Source organism: Neofelis nebulosa, chromosome 5 (assembly GCF_028018385.1).
Source record: "Neofelis nebulosa isolate mNeoNeb1 chromosome 5, mNeoNeb1.pri, whole genome shotgun sequence".
Classification (NCBI taxonomy): Eukaryota; Metazoa; Chordata; class Mammalia; order Carnivora; family Felidae; genus Neofelis; species Neofelis nebulosa.
In genome coordinates, this window is record NC_080786.1 from 88,916,239 (window position 1) to 88,938,780 (window position 22,542).

Sequence of the window (22,542 nt, forward strand, 5' to 3'; positions counted from 1 at the left end):
TAAGTGTCCGACTTCAGCTTAGGTCATGATCTCATGGTTCATGAGTTCGAGCCCTGCATCAGGCTCTGTGCTGACAGCTCAGAGCCTGGAGCCTGGAGCCTGCTTTGGATTCTGTGTCTCCCTCTCTCTCTCTGCCCCTCCCCCGCTTGTGTGTATGTGCTCTCTCTCTCCCTGTCTCCCCCCAAAATAAAGAAAAACATTAAAAAAAAAAGTTCATCCTATATAGTCAGCATAGTACCAGGTTAGTTTTATGTCTCCAGTAAGTGTGTTTCATGTCTTATAAATCAAGTGGCCACATACTTGGATTTGTAAGATCCTGCTCATGGCAGGCCTGCCCACTCTCACCCCATTTTTTTCTCTTATTTGGATGTGGCCTATGGGAAAGCCCCTAGCTTCCTAGCTTCCTTGCTGAGATCCCATTCTTTGTTTTGTTTTTTTAGATTTTATTTATTTATTTTCTTAGAGCAGCATTAGGGTCACAGCAAAACTGAGAGGATTTCTCACATGGCCTCTTGCCCCTACATGTGCTTCTGGTCCCCATTCTGTACCTCTCCTTCCAGAGCCCTCGAAAACAAAGGCAGCCATGCCTCTTGGCTGAAAACAGGCTCACTTCTCTGGTTTTCCTCCCAGTTCTTCTCCTGGCTTTGCCAACATACCCAACTCTGTCTCTTTGCTCCCTTTCTGAGTGCTGGAGAGGTAGCCTTGACAGGCAGGAGCTGTCAGGTTCTGATATTTGGGTGTTTCCAACACATGGGTATGCTGGGCTACTCTGGACGCTGCCCTTGCAAAGGCAGGTTTTCACCCTGCAGTTTGCAAAATGTCCACTTCCTCAACTTCCAAAGAGCTGCAGCTCTAATGCCTCCAGAGGTTTAGAGTCTTTGGAAATCCCCCAAGGAGTGTCTCAGCTGTAGATTTACATAAGTTCTCATTGTCTGTCAGGCGGATGTTATGCCCAGGAAAGACCATGGGAATTGTGGATGTAGAAAAATCACATCGCCAGGCTTAAAATGAAAATGGGATTATATGTGGTTGCATTTGATGGATTTATGGCAGAATGTTCTTTAAGGATTTTTAGGATAGCAACTCCACTGTTGCAGAGGCAAGGCCTGGCTTCTTTGCTTCGTTGTAGGGAAGGGTTGCTTCAGCAGGGCGAGTAGTAGTTGTCAGCAGGCTGGATTAATGGGCAGGATGGAAGGAAAATGTGACATTGACTTCCAGAAAATATCTAATCAGGCCAGGCAACTCAGTCTGGCTACTGGACAAGGCTAGCGCCAGCCTTTTACCCCGGAAGTATTCCTTTATATTAAAGCTTGAGGACTGGCAAAGCTTTCCAAAAGTTTAGACGACGAATTGTGGGCGTTTGGTACCTCTCTGATGCCAGCTTTATAGTTTGTCTGGTGAGATTTTCCATTTTTTATTTTTCTCTTTTAAATACCAACTTTCACAATAAACAAAGGAAATTCTATCGCACACACAAGCTGAGTTTTGATTTAGCACACCAGCTTCCAATGATAAAGACAGGAAATGCAGTGTTGAAAACTAAAGGCTGTGTCCTAAGCTCGCCTCCCTGTGACCAGGCTGTCCCCTAGGTCCCAAGCTCTCAGGACTCAGAAAAGGAGGCGGCTGTGGGGACCCTGTGTGGGTGTCAGCTCACATCACCACGGTCGGGGCAGTTTTGCCATGGTAAGAACCAGTACCTGGTTTCTGAATAGGTTGGTGTCTTCCTTAAGATGGGAAAGGGGAGACCAGGCCTCACTGCACAGTGTACACATCACCCTTCGGCAGCTCTCCCGGTCGTGAACTTGCTCTTACCTCCCTGCAGCAAGAGCAGATGTCAGTCCTGCCTTGCTCTATACCTGGCTGTGAAGAAGTTACTGTCCACTAACCAGTTAGTTGTGCGTTTTTGTTCTACTGTGTGCCCCCATTTACATGTGCCTTTTAGTCAGGCATGTCTTAGTGAACGTGCCCTCATTATGTGTCTCATGTATACAGAGAGGGTCTACTGTGTGCAGCCTCAGAGAATGCCACATGCCCAACAATGAGTGCTTTTTGATAACAAGGAGATATTTCTTTGTCATCCATGAAATGAGCATGGCCCACATGCCCAGAGCTGGACAAGCCAAGTAGATACACATGTAGAGAATAAGGCCCTAAAGGGAAGGAGGTAGCAAGCCAGAAAGACACATTCCTCTACCCAGCTCTGTCTCCCGTGGTGATGGCCTGGTGACTGGTGACCTGAAGCACCTTCAGCATGCATGTATTGAGCACTGTGTGTGACCATCCCTGTGCAAGGTGCTGAAGCCCCGGAGATGAGTAACCCCCAAGAAATGGCCAGTGTAGTGGGGACACAGGAAACATAATGACACCACAGTGCCGGGGCAGCAGATTGTCTTCCACACCGACCCTTGGAATAGGTCTGTGGGCAGCAAGCTGTCCTGCCAGAGGAGTGCACAGCCTCCCGTTAGGTCATGTAGACACAGAGCAGACCCAGAGCTGTGCCTCCGCTGAGACAGGTCTGAGTCTCACGGCTTCCTAAGAAGGACACGATCATGTTTCCTGGCTCAGTGCTGGCTCTCCCCCGCAGTCTGTTAGGACGCAGGCACAGAAGACACCATGGCACCGAGGGCCGTATTTACGGTGGCTGCCGGGGTCGGAGACAGCACCCTGTTTCTTCTGTCTGGGTCCTCTGTCCCATGGCATGCGGTGTGACCTGGAGTACAGAGGCTTGGGGCTGACACAGGGAAGGAGTGGCCAAGGCAGCTAAAGGCGGGCCCCTGAAAGGAGAATTGTACCAGGCACTTTTCAGAAACTGTTCTCAGAGCCTCTTTAAATGGAAAGTTGATGTATCTTGAGGTTTGCAGTGGAGGAGGTCTTGTTTTGTTTCACTGTTTTGTTTTTTCATCTTAGCGGGCAGCTTGTGCAAGCGGAAGACTCCGGAATGTGACAAGGAGACCTCCATCTGCACTGACCTGGATGGTGTCGCCCTATGCCAGTGCAAGTCAGGCTACTTCCAATTCAACAAGATGGATCACTCCTGCCGAGGTACCAGCAAGGTTCCCGAGGGTTCTGTGGCCCATGCAGGGACAGGGAAGATGTTTTTCTCTGCTCTAGGTGTGACTGTTCTAAACTAGGGGTAACTAGTTCTTGTTATTTTGCTCACAGCAGGATTGAATGCGTTATCTCCTTGGAATAATAGCATTATCTCTGACCTGCGCAAACGGGTCTGGCCAATCAAATTCAAAGGAAAAGAAGAGAGAATGGAATGCCTATGGCAGTGCCTTTTTTTTTTTTTTTTTTTTTAGAGGAAGTTAGGAAAATTGTTGTTTTAATTTCCAAAGCTTTATTCTATTGTCTGCTAATCTTTGAAAATGGAAACACAGGCATGGAGTCGGGCCTGTCTCTTTTAGAGGCAGCTGTGGCCTAGTAGACAAAGTACTGCTGAGGCTCAAGAGAATCAGAGCCGACTCTGCCTCATGGATCATGTATCATCTTGAGCAAGACACTTTGCTTTGCTGCGCCTTGGTTTCCTCTTCTGCAAAATGGGTATGCTGATGCTTCATTGGATATTCTGGGGATTGAAGAAAGCAATGTATATGGAGGTACTTTGAAAGCCATCAGCATTTGCCCTTGTTTTTTACCCAGGATGTGGCTGAATTAATGAGTTCCAGTTTTAAAGGTTTCATGAACGGTGTGAGGGCAGAAACCTAATCCTGCTAGCCTTGTAGGTGAGACTTAAATCCATTCAGTTTGAACTAAAATGCTCAGTAAATGCATGGCAAGAATACTACTTTAAAGTAAAATTAATTCAAGTCCAGAGCACTGTGTCCCTGACTTACAAACGACTGCTAGAATTTGTAATCACCAGGAAAACTAACAATATAAAGGCCACGGTGTGGTTTTAAGCGTTGTACCACATTAGAATGTGTATGACACAGTTTTTCTGCTTGGCCAACACCCACTGGTGACAGATGTACTGGAATCTGAGTGAAAGTCACATACTGGGGAAAGGTGACCTTGTCATTTATTTCTATCAGGACTTCCCCAGTAGAGGGCTCGTTCCATCAGGAGAGGATAAAAATACATTCGGGGCAGTGCTGTCGTCCTGAGCTTCAGACCCTCTGACTTAGGTTTACACACACTGGCTTTGAAAGTGCACCCCCTCTGCTCCACACGCAAGCCCTGTGGTGGGCTTTGAAGGGGAGGCTGACCCCGTGTGCCCGCCAGCAGTCCTGAGGCACGACGGCCTTGCAGCGCTTTTCAGCACATGTCCATCTGCCCCTGTGATACAAAAAGATGATGCTTCCTAGTTCCCTCTTACCTGGTTTCATGCCATGTGTTCCTGGCCCTTCTTGGAAACTGGGGCATTGAGTCCCGCGGCATGTGGGAAGGTGACCTCTGCTAAAATCCATGTGCTGGGGCGCTGTGTAGCTGGCAGGAGGGAAGGCAAAGTGGGCAGAAGTGGAGCGCGCAGGAGTGGTGGCACCGGCGTGTGGAGTCTCTGGAGTTTCCCACAGCCTCAAGGACAGCCAGCCCTGCCACCTCTGCTTCTCGCTGGCCCCAGCCACTTGCCTTTGTTTCCAAGTCAGCAATTTAATCGTGTCGCTTACAGACTAGCATTAGCAATAGCAAGGCCGTCAGAGACTTTCCAAATGCAGGGATACAGGCTTCAGTAACCTTATGTTTATCAGGTAATGACCTAAGATGCAGCATAAGGAAACCTTGGTCAGCTTTCGGGCTTTTTGCCAAGGCCCCACAAAGCCTCGGTTTCTGCAGTATCCTTGTCGCTTAGATTTTCATCCGTCAGATGAAAGCCTCTGATGAATGGCTTCGGCAGCTCCTTGGGCACAGCCCCGTTGGCCGGGTTCTGATGGATTGTAGTGACATCTTCTGGCCATTAGTGCTGGAGCACTGGGGTATTTAAAATAAGTCCCTGGGGAGCATGGCTGGCTCAGTCCAACTGACACTTAATTTCAGCTACAATCATGATCTTCCAGTTCCTGAGATCCAGCCGCTTTGGGCTCTGTGTTGACAGCTCAGAGCCTGCCTGGGATCCTCTCTCTGCTTTTCCCCCACTCGTGGTCTCTCTCTCTGTCTCTCTCAAAATAAATAAACACATTTTTTTCTTTAAAAAAGTCCCCTTTTGGACACTTCACATCCAAGGTCAGTCCCCAGATAAATGGGGAAGAGAGGTATGTAGGTGTGTTTTCTAAATCTGTACGTTAGCAGGACTCTATTGTTCTCTGTTGTACGTATGTATGCACTTCTTAATGTCTCCCATGAAATATCTTCACAGTGTCTTTACCAGACGCTCAAAGCATCATACAAAATTGAAGTAGGTGTCCTTCCCATAGGTGTCTTAGCTTTCTTCTGCCATGCAGGCCTCTTTCTCTCACCAGGCAGCAGGTGCCTGGAGAGCCAGAACTGTGTTTACCATATGCTTAGCACATTGTGGGGTTTAACAAGTGTCTGTTGAATTAACAACTGGATGATAGGGTAGCAAATATGATAGAACACAAATGCCAGAGCTTGGTAACAAGAGAGTCTTGAAGACTCCACCACTTGCTTATTTTATCAAGGGCCAGGAGGCTTGAATTGGCTTATGTTCCATGTCAATAGGGGAAACCCAATCTGGGCATACACACTAGCAGTTGCCACATTTCCATTGTCTCCAGTGCTCCACGGGTCAGTCCTACTAGGGTGTGGAGATGACGAGCTGGGTCCTAAGGCACACTGGAGCTTTCTTTCTAAGAACGCCTTAGAATAGCACCAGGCCCACGGTGGCACTCTGTCGTTGGTGAATGACCAAAGGAGCCCATTCGAAGTAAAGAAAAAATATCGTTACACCAGGAAGTCAGGCCACTTCTGAGGCTGAGTGAAAACAGCCCAACCCATCAGCTCACAGCCTGGGCAACAGATGGACGTTACGTCTGGCAGGATGACAGCCACAGGATGGAAAGCTCCCACCCAGCAGAGGAGGGCTGGGTGGGTAGATTTGATGTAAAAACATTTCCGGGAAGAAGTGTTCAGAATAGAACAGACTGCTGTGACATCAGCCTGCCTCAGTGCTGAGATGGATGGGGATGAGTCACAGGGAGGCCAGCGGTCCCCGTGGAGCTGCCCTGGAGAAAGAGCCATGGAGTACCCAGGAGTGGCTTCCCGGCTCCCACAAACCACTGTAGCATGAAAACTGCCAGGGATGGTGCTTTCCGTGCCCAGGGAAGCAGGAGTTCTCAGCTTGTTCCTTAAGAAGGCCCCACCTGAGTAAGGCCAGCAGCGAACTCAGAGGTGTCCCAAGATGTGGGGAAGGGGCTCGTTCCTCCTCCCCTAAATGGAATATGATCATGCCCTACTTTGTTGCAAAAAAGATTGGGAGCACCTACTAAAAAGCCTAAACTTAAACTAAATAAGGTTTAATTTAAAAGATAAATTAGGTTGAAGTGGAAATAAAGCTACTACTTTGCTGAAGCTAGAGGAAAGTGAATATGCAGAAAGATATGCTGTAAAGTCCTGCATGTTTGCTAAAGGTAGGCCACTCGTTCAAGTTCTGAGCTTTCTGGACACTGAGGCAAAGAGAGAAATACGGTTTTAGAGAGAGTCAGGGTTCATAAAACAAAGTACAGTCGTTCAGAAGCATCCCCATCTTTGTAGGCCCCAAGGCCCAAGAGAAATTTCTTTGGGGCGTCCTCATCAAGAGGTTACTGTGTGGTGTTGTGGCAGTGTGGCCCGTGACATCCTGCAGTAGATACTGGGGGCCTTCCCAGGGCTGCTGCTTATAATAGCCCTTACTACAAGAGGATGGAGCTCAGGAAAAGTGGTTCTGTGGAGCCAAAACAGCGCAGTCCAGGGTGACAACTCTAATGATCTGCTATAAAAGAATTGCGGATTATTTAGAGCAGTGTTTTCTGAACTATTCTACGAAACTCTAGTGATATCTCGATAATCTAGGACAACAAAATAGATGCTAGAAACATTTAGCATCTAACATTAAAAACAGAAGGAAGCGGGCACCTGGGTGGCTCAGTCGGTTGACATCCAACTCTTGATTTCGGCTCAGGTCATGATCCCAGGGTCATGGGATCGAGCCCCGTGTCCAGCTCTGCGCTGAGCATGGAACTTGCCTAAGATTCTTTCTCTCTCTCCCTCTGCCCCCTCTCCCCTGCTCACACAGTCTCTCTCTCTAAAAATAAAAAAATTAAATTAAAAATTAAACAAACAGAAGGAAGAACAGCATTGGGCACATCTACGTAAGTTAATATTATTACACACTAATTATTACACGTAACAGAGGATGCAGGACGCCTGTGAGAGACCTCCTGTCCCAGCCCACAGGGCATGCACCCCCTGATCCGTGCATGCTGCCGACACTCACATCTTACCATTAGCGTGTGTGCTGTCTGTCCAGGGATTGCTGCTCTATGCTGTGTACCTTTTCTTATCTGTCATCTTTTATGCAGTATATCGTACATTATTCATGAATCAAATTCCTATCACTGCTTGCAGCAATGAATTTGACTATGAGGCCATTTTTTATTGTCTGCTTCCATCCAAGCATGCGTTATAGCTCATGCTGTTCTGTCAGCTTATTGTAGTGTTCCATGATCAAATAAATTCAGAAACTGCTGATCCCCACGAATGGCTGGGCCACAGCCCTTCAGTCCATGAGCAGCAGCACCAGAGGGTTCAAAGTTATGTTCTTGGGTGATGTGCTGATTAGCACTCATCTAGATATGTCCAGAATCCCCTGCACAGATGGTAGGGTGAGCTCCACCCTGACCATGTCCCAGAGGATGTCACAGCTCCTACTTCCTCTTGGAAGGGGTCAGTGAGGGCAGCAGCAAGTTAAAGGTTTGACTTACATTAAAGAAACCAAAGCATTTGTCTGTGTGTATGTGGAAGAATGTAACACAGGGGCCACAGAAAACTTCCAAAAATAATTACGTTGGTTGGATAATAATTATAACTACAAACATTTATTTGGTGATAACTATGTGCCAGGCACTGTGCTAAACCATTCACATGCCTTATTTTATTTAATTCCTTCCAAGAAACTACAAGGTAGATACTACTATTGCTGTTATTATCCCCTTTTTATAGATGGGAAAGTGAGAGCCACTAAAAGGTTAAGAAAATTCTGTGGTAAAATAAAAGGTTGAGTTGGCAGGTACTAGACAATTCTAAAGCTATTTGTAGGCTTCTGGTTCTAGAATATTCTTGGAGACTTAAAGGGACTGGTGTCTACTAACTGTCAGTTTGGGCCAAAGGAAGTCAAGGGACATATTCATGGATTTCCCTTTTCTCTTTCAGCATGTGAAGATGGATATAGGCTTGAAAATGAAACCTGTATGAGGTAGGCTCTGTGCTCATATATTCTGATGCATTTGTGACAGGCCTTATTTAGAAGTTACTTGGGTAGATTGCCTCCCATTACTTCTTTTGACTTTTGAAAGTAATTCTTGTTCTTTTTCTTTGTTGACTTGCAGTTGCCCATTTGGGCTCGGTGGTCTCAACTGTGGAAACCGTGAGTATGCAATGGTCTGGATTTTCGTGTGGGCGGGGCCAATGTTGTTGTCCTGCACAGGGTGTATGTCTTCCCCTTCCCTTGGTTCCTCTCAGCCCCTATGCTGGGAGGTGTGGGGAAAGTGGAGGGCTCTCCAGGGGCTCCAGGTCTGGCGGAGGAGATGAATACATTCCTGACCAGCCCTGACAGTGGAGTGTTAATACAAGAAGCTAGGTAGGAGGTAGGAGGCAGGACAGAGCACGCCCAGGAGAATAGAAGAGCTTCCTCAGTATTTCTTGGAGGGGATGGAATTGGACGTTTTGGAAGACTTCAACTGGCAGAAGGAGAAGGAGAAGGAATCCAGGCAGAGGGAACAACTTGAAGGTCTTGGGGCAGCCTGGGCTGGTGGTGTTCCAGGGACCATGTGTGTGGTGTGGCTGAGGACAGAAGGAGAGGAAGCCAGAGTGGAGGCTTAGTTTGGCAGAGGAGAAAGGGACCACGCTGTTCTGGTGTTTGATGGCCAGCCTGAGACTTTCAACTCTAATCAGTATCCATGGTGGAAGCAAGAGTCCAAGAGAAGATAGCAGTTGATCGAGAAAATCGGGTCAGGCTTCAGTAAGGAGGGTGGGTTCTGTTCTTTGAGAAAAGCAGTTGCGACTTATTTAAGATCACTTTCACTGACATTTTGTGATCCGGAGAGCTGAGAAATGATTGAAGGAAATTCTGGATATATGATACAATAGGAATAATAACATTCAGTACTTTATTTTAGGATAGCTTTGTCCCTCATTCTGTAGATGAATACACAGTCGAAGTTTATTAGACCAAAAGTAGACATGACTTTATTTAATATGTATAAAAGTGCCCAGTTCCTGTTCCCCAGTAGTATACCTGACATTTTATGTCGTCACTGGTATTTTCTTTGCATATAAAGCTTTCTATTAGAAAGTTTCATTATTGCACTTTCTTTGAGCATAAATAAATCAATAAACTAAAATAATAAAGTAAAACAAATTCAATACTTAACTGACATAAAGCTATGTTGGTGTGCCCAGCACGGAGCCACTTTGCAAGGCCAGAGTCTAGAGACTTAGAATTACATATCCATCTACGATTACTGGTGATTTGGGCATTGGCTTTATCCTGACTGCAAACTAGCAAGAGGTTACAGTAAATAGCCTAAGAGAAAGACTGGGGAAGCATTGCTTAAAGCCAATATGTATAGAGTCATACAGAACAAAGGGAGGAGTTCACAGAATTAATGTGACTTAGGGTTTTGTGTGTGTGTGTGTGTGTGTGTGTGTGTGCGTGTGTGTGTGTGTTTTAAGTAGTAAGCTGAGGCCATGGAGAGGTAGACAACCCTATCTTATTTAGTAATCCCTAAGGACACCATCATGCCGTAAAACCACTTAAGTACAGATATTCATCATGATGGACCCAAGTCATCACACACCAAATGGTGTTCCATGTTATTATGAACTGTTTTTTACTTACAAAGCTTCTGACACTAAATGTGTCAGGGTTTTCCTCACACCAAGCAATTCTGACATTATCCAGAGTTAGTGTCAGACACTGTCTCTGTGTCCCAGGACTGCCCCTACTTCAGACACCAATCCCAAGTCCAGGCCTCTGGGACTTCTGACCAGCCAACTATAAATCAGAGGTTCCCACGGCCCCTTCCTCAGGTTCAGTAATTTGCTAGAACAGCTTACAGAATTTATAGATACGGTAGAGTTGTATCATGTATGTAAGAAATTTATTTAATGTTACCGGTTTATTATAAAGGATGCAACTCAGGAACAGCCAAAGAGATGCAGAGGCAGGTATAGGGGAAGGTGCTGGAAGCTTCCATGCCCTCCTGGACACACCACCTTCCCCACTCCTTTAAGTGTTCACCACCGCAGAATTTCTCAAAACTTCCTTGTTTAGGGTTTTGGGGGAGTTCCAGTACGCAGTATCAATAAATGATATCACTGGTCATGGGCCATTGGAGGTTGGAGGTGGGATTTAAGTTCCTCCAGCAACCAGCCCCCATCCTTGGAGGGTTACTTCATTAGCATAAACCGAGGTGTGGTTGAGAAAGGCTCCGAATGAATAACAAAAGGTGTAACTCTCACCCCTTTCATCCAGAAATTCCAAGGGTTTTAGAAGCTCTTAGGCTAAGAACCAGGAGTGTAGACCAAATAAAAATTTCTTAGTATATCGCAGTATCACAGGTGTACTCAGTTTAACAAGAGGAGGGAGTTATCATACATTATGCTTTTTAAAAATTATAAAATAGTAAAAATTATTTTTAAATATCAGTGCTTGAAAAAATGGGCTTCTGAACTCCTCTCTACTTCCTAGATGGGATTGGATGCTGTCTGACTCATGAACCACTTAATAAAGCCAATTAGATCTTCAGGAAAAAAAAAGTAGACTTTAGTTTTTTGTTTTTGTTTTGTTTTGTTTTGAATTTTTTTTTAACGTTTATTTATTTTTGGGACAGAGAGAGACAGAGCATGAACGGGGGAGGGGCAGAGAGAGAGGGAGACACAGAATCGGAAACAGGCTCCAGGCTCCGAGCCGTCAGCCCAGAGCCCGACGCGGGGCTCGAACTCACAAACTGCGAGATCGTGACCTGAGCTGAAGTCGGACGCCTAACCGACTGAGCCACCCAGGCGCCCCTGTTTTTGTTTTTTAAATTTTTTTTTTTTCAACGTTTTTTATTTATTTTTGGGACAGAGAGAGACAGAGCATGAACGGGGGAGGGGCAGAGAGAGAGGGAGACACAGAATCGGAAGCAGGCTCCAGGCTCCGAGCCATCGGCCCAGAGCCTGACGCAGGGCTCGAACTCACGGACCGCGAGATCGTGACCTGGCTGAAGTTGTACGCTTAACCGACTGCGCCACCCAGGCGCCCCTGTTTTTGTTTTTTAATTGAAGTACAGTCAACACGCAATGTTTCAGGTGCACAACATAACGATTCTACAAGTCTATACATAATGCTGTGCTCACCACAAGTGTAGCGACCATCTGTCACCATCCATCGCTATTACAATACCGTTGATTATATTCCCTATGCTGGACCTTTTATTCCTGTGACCTATCCATTCCGTAACTGGGGGCTTCAGGGTTTTTTTTGTTTTTTGTTTTTTGTGGGTTTTTTTGTTTTTTGTTGTGTTTTGGTTTGTTTTTTGTTTTTTGTTTTTTTTGGTTTTGTTTGTTTTGGTTTTTTGTTTTGTTTTGTTTTCTGGGTTTGTTTTTGTTTGTCTTTGTTTTTTTTTTTTCTGAGGTTTGTTGGCCTATGTAAAACAGTGTGGATAGCAGTATATGTCCCTTTATAAAAATCGCTATTTAGACGAGCTTTGTCAACTGGGTTCAGGATCTTTATGCTTGTGTTCAGGAAGGTATCTGTGCTTTACAGGGGCTGCCTGGGGTGCAGAATTATCTTTGTTCACTTTCTAGTGTGAATCTCACTCCTCACTTAAAACCAGAACCAAGCCATAGAACACTCTTAAATTGATCAGAGAATGGAGTAGCTTGCGCACGAAAATAGACAGAAGAAAGCCTAGAACTTTCAGTGTAGAAAGAAGGAGCCTAAGTAGTCAGACAAAACATTTACGATAATTTGAGACGTGTTCACCAAATGATGGAATACTAGAACTAAAGAGTACATATAGTTCTTTAGAAGAGACGATTTAGAGCTAACAGTGGCGATTGCACCACGAGCCTGTAAACCTTATTGTAAGACACTGTAAGTATTAGAAAAGGAGAAGCTTTAGATAATGTCATAGAGGATGGTTTTAGAATAATTTGAGGGAAGGAGGAAGGCTCAAGATACAGTAGAGTTGTATCACATGTGCAAGAAACTTATTTGAATAGAACCCCATCAGATGGCAAAGGGAGAATGAGGAAAGCAGGTGAGGAGTGTGGAGATGTGGCTGGCTCTGGGGTTAAGCCAGGGAGCAGGAAGTAGGAGACGCCATCTGCCACATCCTTCTGGCGTCTCCTGGTCCTGACAGGCCTCTCAGGAGCCAGTACTTCAAACCCCGTTTGCTCAAACAGCTCCCTAAATAGGCTTTACCAGAAAATGCTTTGATTTCTCAGTGAGTGGAAGAGTGATCCAAGGAGGGAAAATGGATATAGGGGAAAGCCCCATAAAGGGTTGGGGAAAGGGATGTGAACTGTAGGGCATTGTTCTAAGTGGCATTTAGTGATTTTTTCTTCAGAGATCATTAAAGACTATACAGGTCTGGAGATGATATACCCGTATATCCATTGATTGTTCTGTAAGTTCCTGTGTCTTCCCCTTATGTTTGTGGGGTCTTGGAAGTAGCCAGGATATTTCTCTCTGATCCTGAGACTTCTTTTCCTTCCGCTTTCATCCAAGTTGTTATCATTATGTCCAGCAGAGGGCAGGCTTCTGTCTGGATGACCCGCTTCCAGCCACCTTGTGTTGGTGACTTGTTAACTCCTTGATGGTGTGTGAATATCACTGTACAATTTTGATATCTGTTTTAGTGTTGCAAAGCAGTCAACAGTGGCTGATAATAAATAGCACCTTCCACCTATCCCTTTGTTTGAGATCTCAGGTTGGCCCTCAGTGTTGGTTAAGGAATGGGAACACCTGAATTTCATCCCCATTTGTGGTGATAGCACCTTGTGGAATGTGGCTCGTCACTCAGTGTTTTGTGCCAAATAACAGCACTCTGACCACTCACTGCTGTCACTTCTGCTCTCACCACCAATGACAGTGAGTGCCTTCTTGGGGCTATGGTTTAGGCTGGATTCTTTACAGGCAAGAAATGCTTCTCTATGCAGACTTCTTGGGGCACATGATCCACCCAAGCTCAATGAGTTGGAGAGCTCACCTTTGTTTAGCCAAGTCTTGAGATTCCCTCACTCCTGCGTTTCTGGAAGTCATCCCACGCCACTACATTCTGGGTTTAGGCATAACCTATGACCTGCCTTTCTGAAAGTTTCTGTTAGCTTTTGAGTTATGTGCAGATTCCACTTCTTGCTCCTCATAGAGAATATTCTTCAAGCTGGAGAGGTCAGGACAAGCCTTTCTTGCAAACCCCGTTCGTCTCAGAGGTAGCACAGGCCCAGGAGCACCTGGTAGGGCCACCTGCACCCCCTGCATTCACCCTTCAGCTCAAGTCTGCACCTGTCACTGTGCTTCTTTTTATTTTCTTCCGTGTCCAATAAACAGACACCTGTTCACACCACAGATCCTAACAATTCTGCCTTCTAGCTCTTATACTGACCTCAGAATGATCTTACAAACTGTCAACAGAGATGCCCCTGCTTCCCCTCTGCTCTACCTTTTCTCAGGTGCCCTCATTTCCTCCTTTGCTTGGATTTTACACGGGCTCCTCCTTGCACCTCCCATGCCATCTTGGTTTGCTTCACCTCTTTTCTCTTTTTAAGATAAATTAATTTTGTTTTTTCGTAATATAAAATAACACATGCCCGTTAATTTTCATTTTTTAACTCAAGTTAACTAGAAAGTAGAAGTTGAGGGAAGAAGGAAACTACAGCAAACACTCTCATCACCTACTAAACTGCCCTGTCAATACCCTGGCATCTACCCTTGCTACTCAGCATGGCTCACAGGACCTGCAGTGCCAGCTTCCCCCAGGAGCTTGTTGGAAATGTAGAATTTCAAGCCTCTCCACTCCAGACCTATGGAATCAGAATCTGCATTTTAACCAGACCCCTCAATGTGATTAATGTGCAGATTTATACACATAGTAAACTTTGAGAAGCACTGGTATTATGTATCTTTCCAGAAGTACATATGTGTGCATCTTTCTAACAGAATATACTGTTTTGTAACCTGTTTTTAAGTCTAGTAAGCTGTGCAGTGTTTTCATTTACATCATTTTATAAGGTCACTTTTGATAACTATGATTCTACTCTGCAGATACACCATTCCCCTCTTACTACCTCTTTAATGTCTTTTTTTATATTCCCATCCTCTAAGCCATTTTTCTATTTTGTGGTTCTTGTCACTTTGTGATTATAGAACTCGCATAATTTTCCTAGATTACCTTTCCTAGATTACCTTTCCTAGATTACCTAGACGATTAGAAACGTCTGGCTGCAGACGTTTTTACCCATCCCTCTTATATGTTCACAACATGCCTTAAAAAAATATTTTTTAGGGGCCCCTGGGTGGCTCAGTCGGTTGAGCGTCCGACTTCGGCTCAGGTCATGATCTTGCGGTTCGTGAGTTCAAGCCCCGCATCAGGCTCTGTGCTGATGGCTCAGAGCCTGGAGCCTGTTTCCGATTCTGTGTCTCCCTCTCTCTGACCCTCCCCCGTTCATGCTCTGTCTCTTTCTGTCTCGAAAATAAATAAATGTTAAAAAAAAAATAAAAAAATTTTTTTTTTAATTTTTATTTATTTTTGAGAGAGAGAGAGAGAGAGAGAGAAAGACAGGGTGTGAGTGGGGGAGGGGCAGAGAGAGAGGGAGACACAGAATCTGAACCAGGTTCCAGGCTCTGAGCTGTCAGCACAGAGCCCAACGCGGGGCTCGAACCCATGAGCCATGAGATCATGACCTGAGCCAAAGTCGGACACTTAACAGACTGAGCTCACCAAGTGCCCCTCACAACATGCCTTTTTGTAGAGCATTCTTTCTGTTCAAAGGTCCTGTGTTCCTTCAGCAGAGACTCCTTCCCCACCAACCTCCTAGCATGGCCAGCAAGGATTTAGAGCCTGTTTTCCCCACATATGAACCTCTTTCTCTGCTTCCAGTGAAACCAGAACATTCAACTTAAAGATCTACATGGTCTTCCCACCCATCCCACCATCTGGTGACCAATGTATAAAGTATCTTGTAGTGCATTCACTGTATTATTACTCTAGGCTTTAAAATGATTCACACCAGTGGAAATGCTGTGTGTTGGCAGGAGTCAGTTACTCATAACAAACATCCAGGATGACAGCACTAAATTGCTTAGGAACGAAAAAAGATAATTAATTGTCCAGAAGTCATCTGGAAATTTCATTCCCCTTGAAGCCAACATCTCACGCAATCTTGACTGACCTCACTTAGTGTCAGAACAGAAAGGAAGCAGGGCTTGGGAGAGGGGAATATTGCTCTGTATCTCCTCTTGGGTATGGCCACATACAGCCTATAGATGTGAGAAAGACACATTTCACAAGCTACAGACAAGAAAAAGAATGCTGTGAACAGAGATTCTGAAGGCAAGAGGAATGGAAAGATTTAAAAGGCAAAATTTTAACCATGCATTACTAATGAGCTCAGTGAGGGGGAACATGGGGATAGCTGAAGGAATTTTTATTTTTATTATTATTTTTTTATTTTTATTTTTTAACGTTTATTCATTTTTTTGAGACAGAGAGAGACAGAGCATGAATGGGGGAAGGTCAGAGAGAGAGGGAGACACAGAATCTGAAACAGGCTCCAGGCTCTGACTCATCAGCACAGAGCCTGACGCGGGGCTCGAACTCACGGACCGCGAGATCATGACCTGAGCCGAAGTTGAACGCCCAACCAACTGAGCCACCCAGGCGCCCCTTGAAGGAATTTTTAAATACAACAATGTGGCCACCTAGAAAAGTCTGTAATGGGCTCAAGAGTTTTAAAAGAAGGTGTACTGGTTGGTTCAATTCTGACACCATTTGTGACGTGTGTGTTTTTTCCATGCCACCAAGCACTTAACTCACTTCTGACATGATCTACCTGGAGACAGCATCAGATCCCACATGTTAAAGGCTCGATCCCATAAGACCGTCTCCCCTTCCTCATCAGATGCCAACTGTAAGTCTGAGTGCCTGTTACCTACACTTCTGACCAACCAGCTGTGGATCAGTGTTCCCACAATACCCTCCTTGGGTTGCATTAATTTGCTAGAGTGGCTCACAGAACTCAAATAGTGTACTCACTAGATCACCGGTTTATTATAAAAGGATGTAACTCATGAACAGCCAGATGGAAGAGGCACACAGAGCAAGGCCCAAGGGAAGGTTGGGGAGTTTTTCTATGTTCTCTCCCAGGGAGCCACTCTCCCCAGCTCTCTGCATGTTCATCTGCCCAGAAGCTCTGTGAACTCTGTCTTTCTGGATTGTTATGGAGGCTTCATTACATCAGCATGATTGACTAAGTCTTTGGCCATTGATGAATTCAACCTCCAGCCCCTCTCCCCTCCCCAGAGGTCAGGGGATGGGAACTGAAAATTCCAACCCTCTAATCACATGGTTGATTCTCCTGGCAACCAGCCCTCCATCCTCAGGCACTTTCCAAAAGTCACCTCTTTAATATAACAAAAGACACCTTTCTGTTCTCTTCACTTAGGAAATTCCAAGGGTTTTAAAAACTTTGTGCCAGGAAGGGGTAAGACCAAATATATATTTCTTGTTATAAATCACAGTATCACAGTTGGCTAAGGTTCTTCTGGAGTAAATCAGCCTCACTAGCTTAAGCAACAAAAGACAGTTTAGTGGAAGGATCCTGGGGTGTGTCATGGAATTCCAGGGTCAGAAGGAGTAAGAAGCAGGGAATTGTGGGGAACCACAGCAGCTGGAGCTTAGGGGCTTGCTTTTCAGACTAACATTAACAAGACTCCATCTTTATCTCTCACCTTCACTCTTTGCTGTGTGTGTCCATGTGCAGGCTTTCCCTCCTTCCCAGACAACATGACTGAAAATAGACTCAGCAGGCAGCTTCAAGTACATGTCACCGTTCAGCCATTTTGAAAGAGAAGGCGTGTATGCGCTCTTTCTCTGTCTCTCTCTCTCTCCCTCTCTCTCTCTCTCTCTCTCTCTTCACCAAATTGCAAATCCTGGGAAGGAACTGACTGATCCACTTGGATCATGTGTTTACTCCTGGACCAGTCAGCTGTGGCCAGGGATGGTGCTATAAACACAAACGTAACCCACTCTAACCACCCCCAGTGTAACCTGCACATGAGGGGTGTGAATGTTCCCAGAGACGGGCTGCCTAAACAGTCCTGTAGTAGTTTTCATCCAAATGAGCATATAAACAAGGACAAATGTAGCTTATAGGAAAGACCAAGCCCACAATGGGCTCCCAACAACGACAGCAGCATCAACCTATGATCAAACTGCAAAAAGAATAAAGAAAAGATAGGCTGTAAAATATCAACAAATGTCAAGGAGAAAGTAGAACTAAGAATTCCAAGTTCATCATTCTGGAGAATCTCTTCAAATAGAAAGGATGGGATGGACAAGCCTAAGACGGCACTCATTGCCTTCTGTCTCACCGCAATAAATAAACAGAACACCCACAAAACTGTAAATGTTATATTTGGTGTTTGTTCAAACCCCATGCTCTTGTACATCATTATGTGGCCTCATCATAAATCCAAGGTCAGTCTTAAGTTCAAAAGGTCTGTTTTAGTTCATGAACTCACTTGATAGCACATATGAGGGAAAAAATTATGGGTTATCTTGTCCATAAGCTCATTACAAGTTCCCGGTAATAAGACCTAACTGCCAAAGAGCATTGAACATACGCTTTAAAAAAGAGAAGGTTGGGGGCGCCTGGGTGGCGCAGTCGGTTAAGCGTCCGACTTCAGCCAGGTCACGATCTCGCGGTCCGTGAGTTCGAGCCCCGCGTCGGGCTCTGGGCTGATGGCTCGGAGCCTGGAGCCTGTTTCCGATTCTGTGTCTCCCTCTCTCTCTGCCCCTCCCCCATTCATGCTCTGTCTCTCTCTGTCCCAAAAATAAATAAAAAACGTTGAAAAAAAAATTTTTTTAAAAATAAAAAAATAAAATACAAAAGAGGAGGTTGTGTGTGTGTGTGTGTGAGTGTGTGTGTGTGTGTGTGTGTGTGTCTGTGTGTGTGTGAATAACATTTGGGAAGTATAGAAAAGCACAAAGAGGAAAGTAGAAGTTTAGCCATGATTTCCCAAGGCAGCGCCAACTTCTATGAATGTTTTGGTGGATCCCCTTCCAGCCATTTATGCTCATGTGCGTGAGGTCCTCTGCTTTCAGTACAGTGTTCTTTTCTCTACTGTGCAGTTGAAGCCAGTGCCACCCCATGTCTGGTCTGCAGTCTGGCAGCACCACCATGCCCCGGAATCTTGCCAGAGATCATCTCTCTTCTTGGCCCTACTCCAGACCTACAGAATTCAATCTCTCAGGCTGGGGACCAGGCATCTGTGTTCCCACAAGCCCTCTGGGTGACTCAGATGCACAGGAAAGCTTGAGAAATGCTGGTCTGTACCTTTGCTACTCAAAATGTGTTCTGTGGACCGTTCCTGGACTAGGACAGGAGTAATACAAAACTGGAGAGGGAGCACCTGGGAATGTTTATGTTAATTTGATATGGCTGTGACATCCAAGCATGAAAGTTTTATTTTATTTTATACAACCAGTCCACAGGACTCCTTAAAAAATGGAGAAAGGGAAGTTCATGATTGGTGCCTGTAGGGAAAGGCAGGAATTGTCAATGAGGCTGTATTTTTTTATTTGAAAACAATACCCAAAATCACCAACAAAGAAGAACTGGTCTTTGGCAGCAGATAGTTTAAGAAGCACTGGTCTACTCCATCTGTGTGTGTGTGTTTGTTTGTTTCTTTCTTAACATTTCTTTCTTTTTTTTTTTTTTTTAAATTTTTTTTTTCAACGTTTTTTATTTATTTTTGGGACAGAGAGAGACAGAGCATGAACGGGGGAGGGGCAGAGAGAGAGGGAGACACAGAATCGGAAACAGGCTCCAGGCTCCGAGCCATCAGCCCAGAGCCCGACGCGGGGCTCGAACTCACGGACCGCGAGATCGTGACCTGGCTGAAGTCGGACGCTTAACCGACTGCGCCACCCAGGCGCCCCACATTTATTTCTTTATTTTGAGAGAGAGAGAGAAAGTGAGCCGGGGAAGGCCAGAGAGAGAGGGAGAGAGAGAATCCAAAGCAAGCTCCACACTGTCAGCGCAGAGCCCAAAAAGCAGGGCTCGATCTCACCATGAGATCGTGACCTGAGCCTAAATCAAGAGTCAGACGCTTAACCAACTGAACCACCCCGGCACCCCCATCTGTGTTTCTTTTTAGACAAAACTTTTGTTCCAAGGATGACTCTGCCACAACTGCGCCAGTTGCAAGGGTGGCTTCTAAAATGAGTGCCTGCTCATTTTGCTGGAAGTGGGAAAATTCGAACTTGGTGTGGAGGGTGAAGCAGGAGTAGACTTCGGCCTTTCATTAGAAACAAAGGAAGCCACTGTAGGATTTTAAAGCAGAGAAACGGCTTGATCAGACTTGTTCTTTGAAATGAGTGAGCAAGACTGGGCACCGGAAAGTGAGTTGGGAGGTGGTTGCCGTTGCCTGGTCAAAAGTTGATGGCAGTTTAGGGTGGTGTTGGTGGGGACAAAGAAAAGTCAACAGATTCAAGAGATTTTGTTGAAAGTGAAACTTGAATACAGGTGTCAGGAGATGTGGGAGAGGATTAGCTCATTCCGTGGTTTGCCTTTGCTTCCTATATGCCTTAATACTGATGGTTTTTCAAGATAATCAGGTTTCTGTGCTATTTATTTAAATAAATGATAGGTAAGTGGTTGGATAGCTTCTATTTGCTTTTATCACACAGTCTGCTTGCTGTCAGCTCTGCACATTACTTTGACTTTACCTGAATACCAAGAGAACATGTTTCCAGTCTTAATTTACTATAGAAAGTCTGGTTATTGGCCCTTTTTAAACATCCTACACCTTACAACCTGGGAACACAATTTTAATTATATTTCCAAAACAACAAAAAACCGATCCGAATACTGAATAGACTTTTCTTTTAAATGTTTATTTATTTTTAGGAGAGAGCGAGAGACAGAGAGATAGCAGGGGTAGGACGTAGAGAGAGGGAGGCACAGAATCTGAGGCAGGCTCCAGACTCTGAGCTGCCAGCACAGAGCCTGACATGGGCCTCAAACTCACGAACCGTGCAATCCTGACCTGAGGCAGTCAGGCGCTTTACTGAGCCACCCAGGTGCCTCTGAATACTTTATTGAAAATGTAATTTTGCCAGAAATATGCAGGTATAAAACCAATTAATTAAAATGTTAATATTGTTTATTACATATGATATGTGTGCTTACATATATGACTGCTAGTATCTGGTAGTTAAATCCAGTTTGTATGTATTCAGTGAACAACTCAGTGCCTAGCATGGTTCATGCAGTGATTCCCGAACTCTAGACTTAGTTGACCAGTAATATTTCTTATAATATAGGGTTGCCTACTTTTTGTCTTATCAAGTAAGAACCTAAAACCAAATAAAGAATTTTTATATCTACTTTATCATCATCAATTCAAAAACTTTAAAAACAATATCAAAGTGTGGGAAGTAGTCAAGAAATGTTTCTCTATTTTCTCCATTACTTTTTTTAAAAAACAACTTTACTGGAGGCCTAATTTACACATAATAAAATGCACCCATCTTAAGTGAGAAAAAAAAAAGTAGGAAGGATAAAATCTTAGAACAGTTGTTAAAACCAACAGATTCAGTTTTTGAAGACTTCATGCATCTCCTTTAGTTTTCTGTTAGTGAAAATGACATTGGGGCTGGTCTACAGGTAGAATTTGGGATCCATGCACCATTCTAGGAGTGGCTGAGAAAGGATAAGTCTTCTCAAAACAGTGTAGGTAGGGAAAGAAAAAAATTTCCCCCTTATCCTTCTAGAACCGTACCTCCCTCCCCTCAGTAAAAGATAACCGGAGAAAAATAAAACCATTTTAATTATATAGCACACACAGGAACCCCACAAAGATATGAGGCTCAGAGGCAGCCAGATATTTGATGCTTATATACCCTTCTGAGTTAAGGAAAGGGCTAGGTCTCAGGGGCTGCAAAGGCAAGCGGGTGAAGGTAAGAGGAGGAAATGTTAGGTCAACAAAGGCTGCCTGGCGGGGAAGACCAGTTCTCTTTGTTGAAAAATGATCTTTGGTCACAGCAGCCTTCCTGGCATAGGCCCCTTTTCTAATGTAAATCTCCCTTACAAAAGGGTTACTCCTGCTCTTTTTTTTAAAATTGTTTTTAATGTTTATTTAAAAATTTTTTTAATGTTTATTCATTATTGAGAGAAAGAGAGAAACTGAGCATGAACAGGGGAGGGGCAGAGAGAGGGGAAGACACAGAATCTGAAGCAGGCTCCAGGCTCTGAGCTGTCAGCACAGAGCCCGACGCGGGGCTCAAACTCACCAACCGTGAGATCATGACCTTAGCCGAAGTCGGCCGCCCAACCGACTGAGCCACCCAGGTGCCCCTTTAATGTTTATTTTATTTTTGAGAGAGAGAGACAGACAGAGGCAGAGGCAGAGGCAGAGGCAAGGGAGAGGCAGAGGTAGACAGAGCATGAGCGGGGGAGGGGCAGAGGGGGAAGCCGACAAAATCTGAAGCAGGCCCCAGAGCTGTCAAACCCTTAACCGACTGAACCACCCAGGCGACCCGAGGGTTACTCCTGCTCTTTTCAGAGCTTCTCCTGTGTTGCAGTTTCTCAAAAATAATCAGCTCAAAATAAGCATGCCAACAAGGAATGTTTGGGGTAGTATACTGTACTATTCTCCAACAGAGAAAATGCAGTGCTGGCCTTGAGGAGCCCTTCCTAGGGGCCCAGGAATGAAAGGTGAGGTCCCCAGCTAAGGCCTGATGATAGCTATGAGCTGGGGAGGGAATCACTCCTTCGTATGCATTTATTTATTTATTACCTCTTACCTGTCCACTTATCCTTTTTTAACCTGTTTAGCCTATCAGCTGATCACCGTGGTGATTGCAGCAGCAGGAGGCGGGCTTCTCCTTATTCTAGGCATTGCGCTGATTGTTACCTGCTGCCGGTGAGTGATGGGGGTTCACATTCTATTTCTCTTTGCCTCTGCTAAGCACAGGTCAGTTTTTACTCTGTTAAAGAATGGTTGGGGTGGTTCTCAGTATTAAATCATAATGTATGACTGAACCATTAAAAAAAGGAGAAAGGGAAATTCCTGATAGGTAGTGCCATTGAACAAAGAAAAGGATACCACATGGGACTTTATTTCCTTTACTAAAAGAGAATACCCAAAAGCACAAGCAACAAAAAAGTGATAGATTG

The 22,542-nt window shown here is 44.9% G+C and overlaps 1 protein-coding gene across 2 annotated transcripts in view; it reads left to right on the forward strand.

Annotated features, from left to right (window-relative positions):
- The window catches only part of HEG1 (heart development protein with EGF like domains 1), a 91,149-nt gene that overhangs the window by 57,828 nt on the left and 10,779 nt on the right, over nucleotides 1-22,542 (forward strand). For both annotated transcript variants that reach the window (XM_058731092.1, XM_058731093.1), the window contains exons 13-16: nucleotides 2,908-3,042; nucleotides 8,305-8,347; nucleotides 8,481-8,518; nucleotides 22,201-22,288. In XM_058731092.1, coding sequence (XP_058587075.1) covers nucleotides 2,908-3,042; nucleotides 8,305-8,347; nucleotides 8,481-8,518; nucleotides 22,201-22,288 — 304 coding nt within the window. The remainder of the gene's footprint in view (nucleotides 1-2,907; nucleotides 3,043-8,304; nucleotides 8,348-8,480; nucleotides 8,519-22,200; nucleotides 22,289-22,542) is intronic.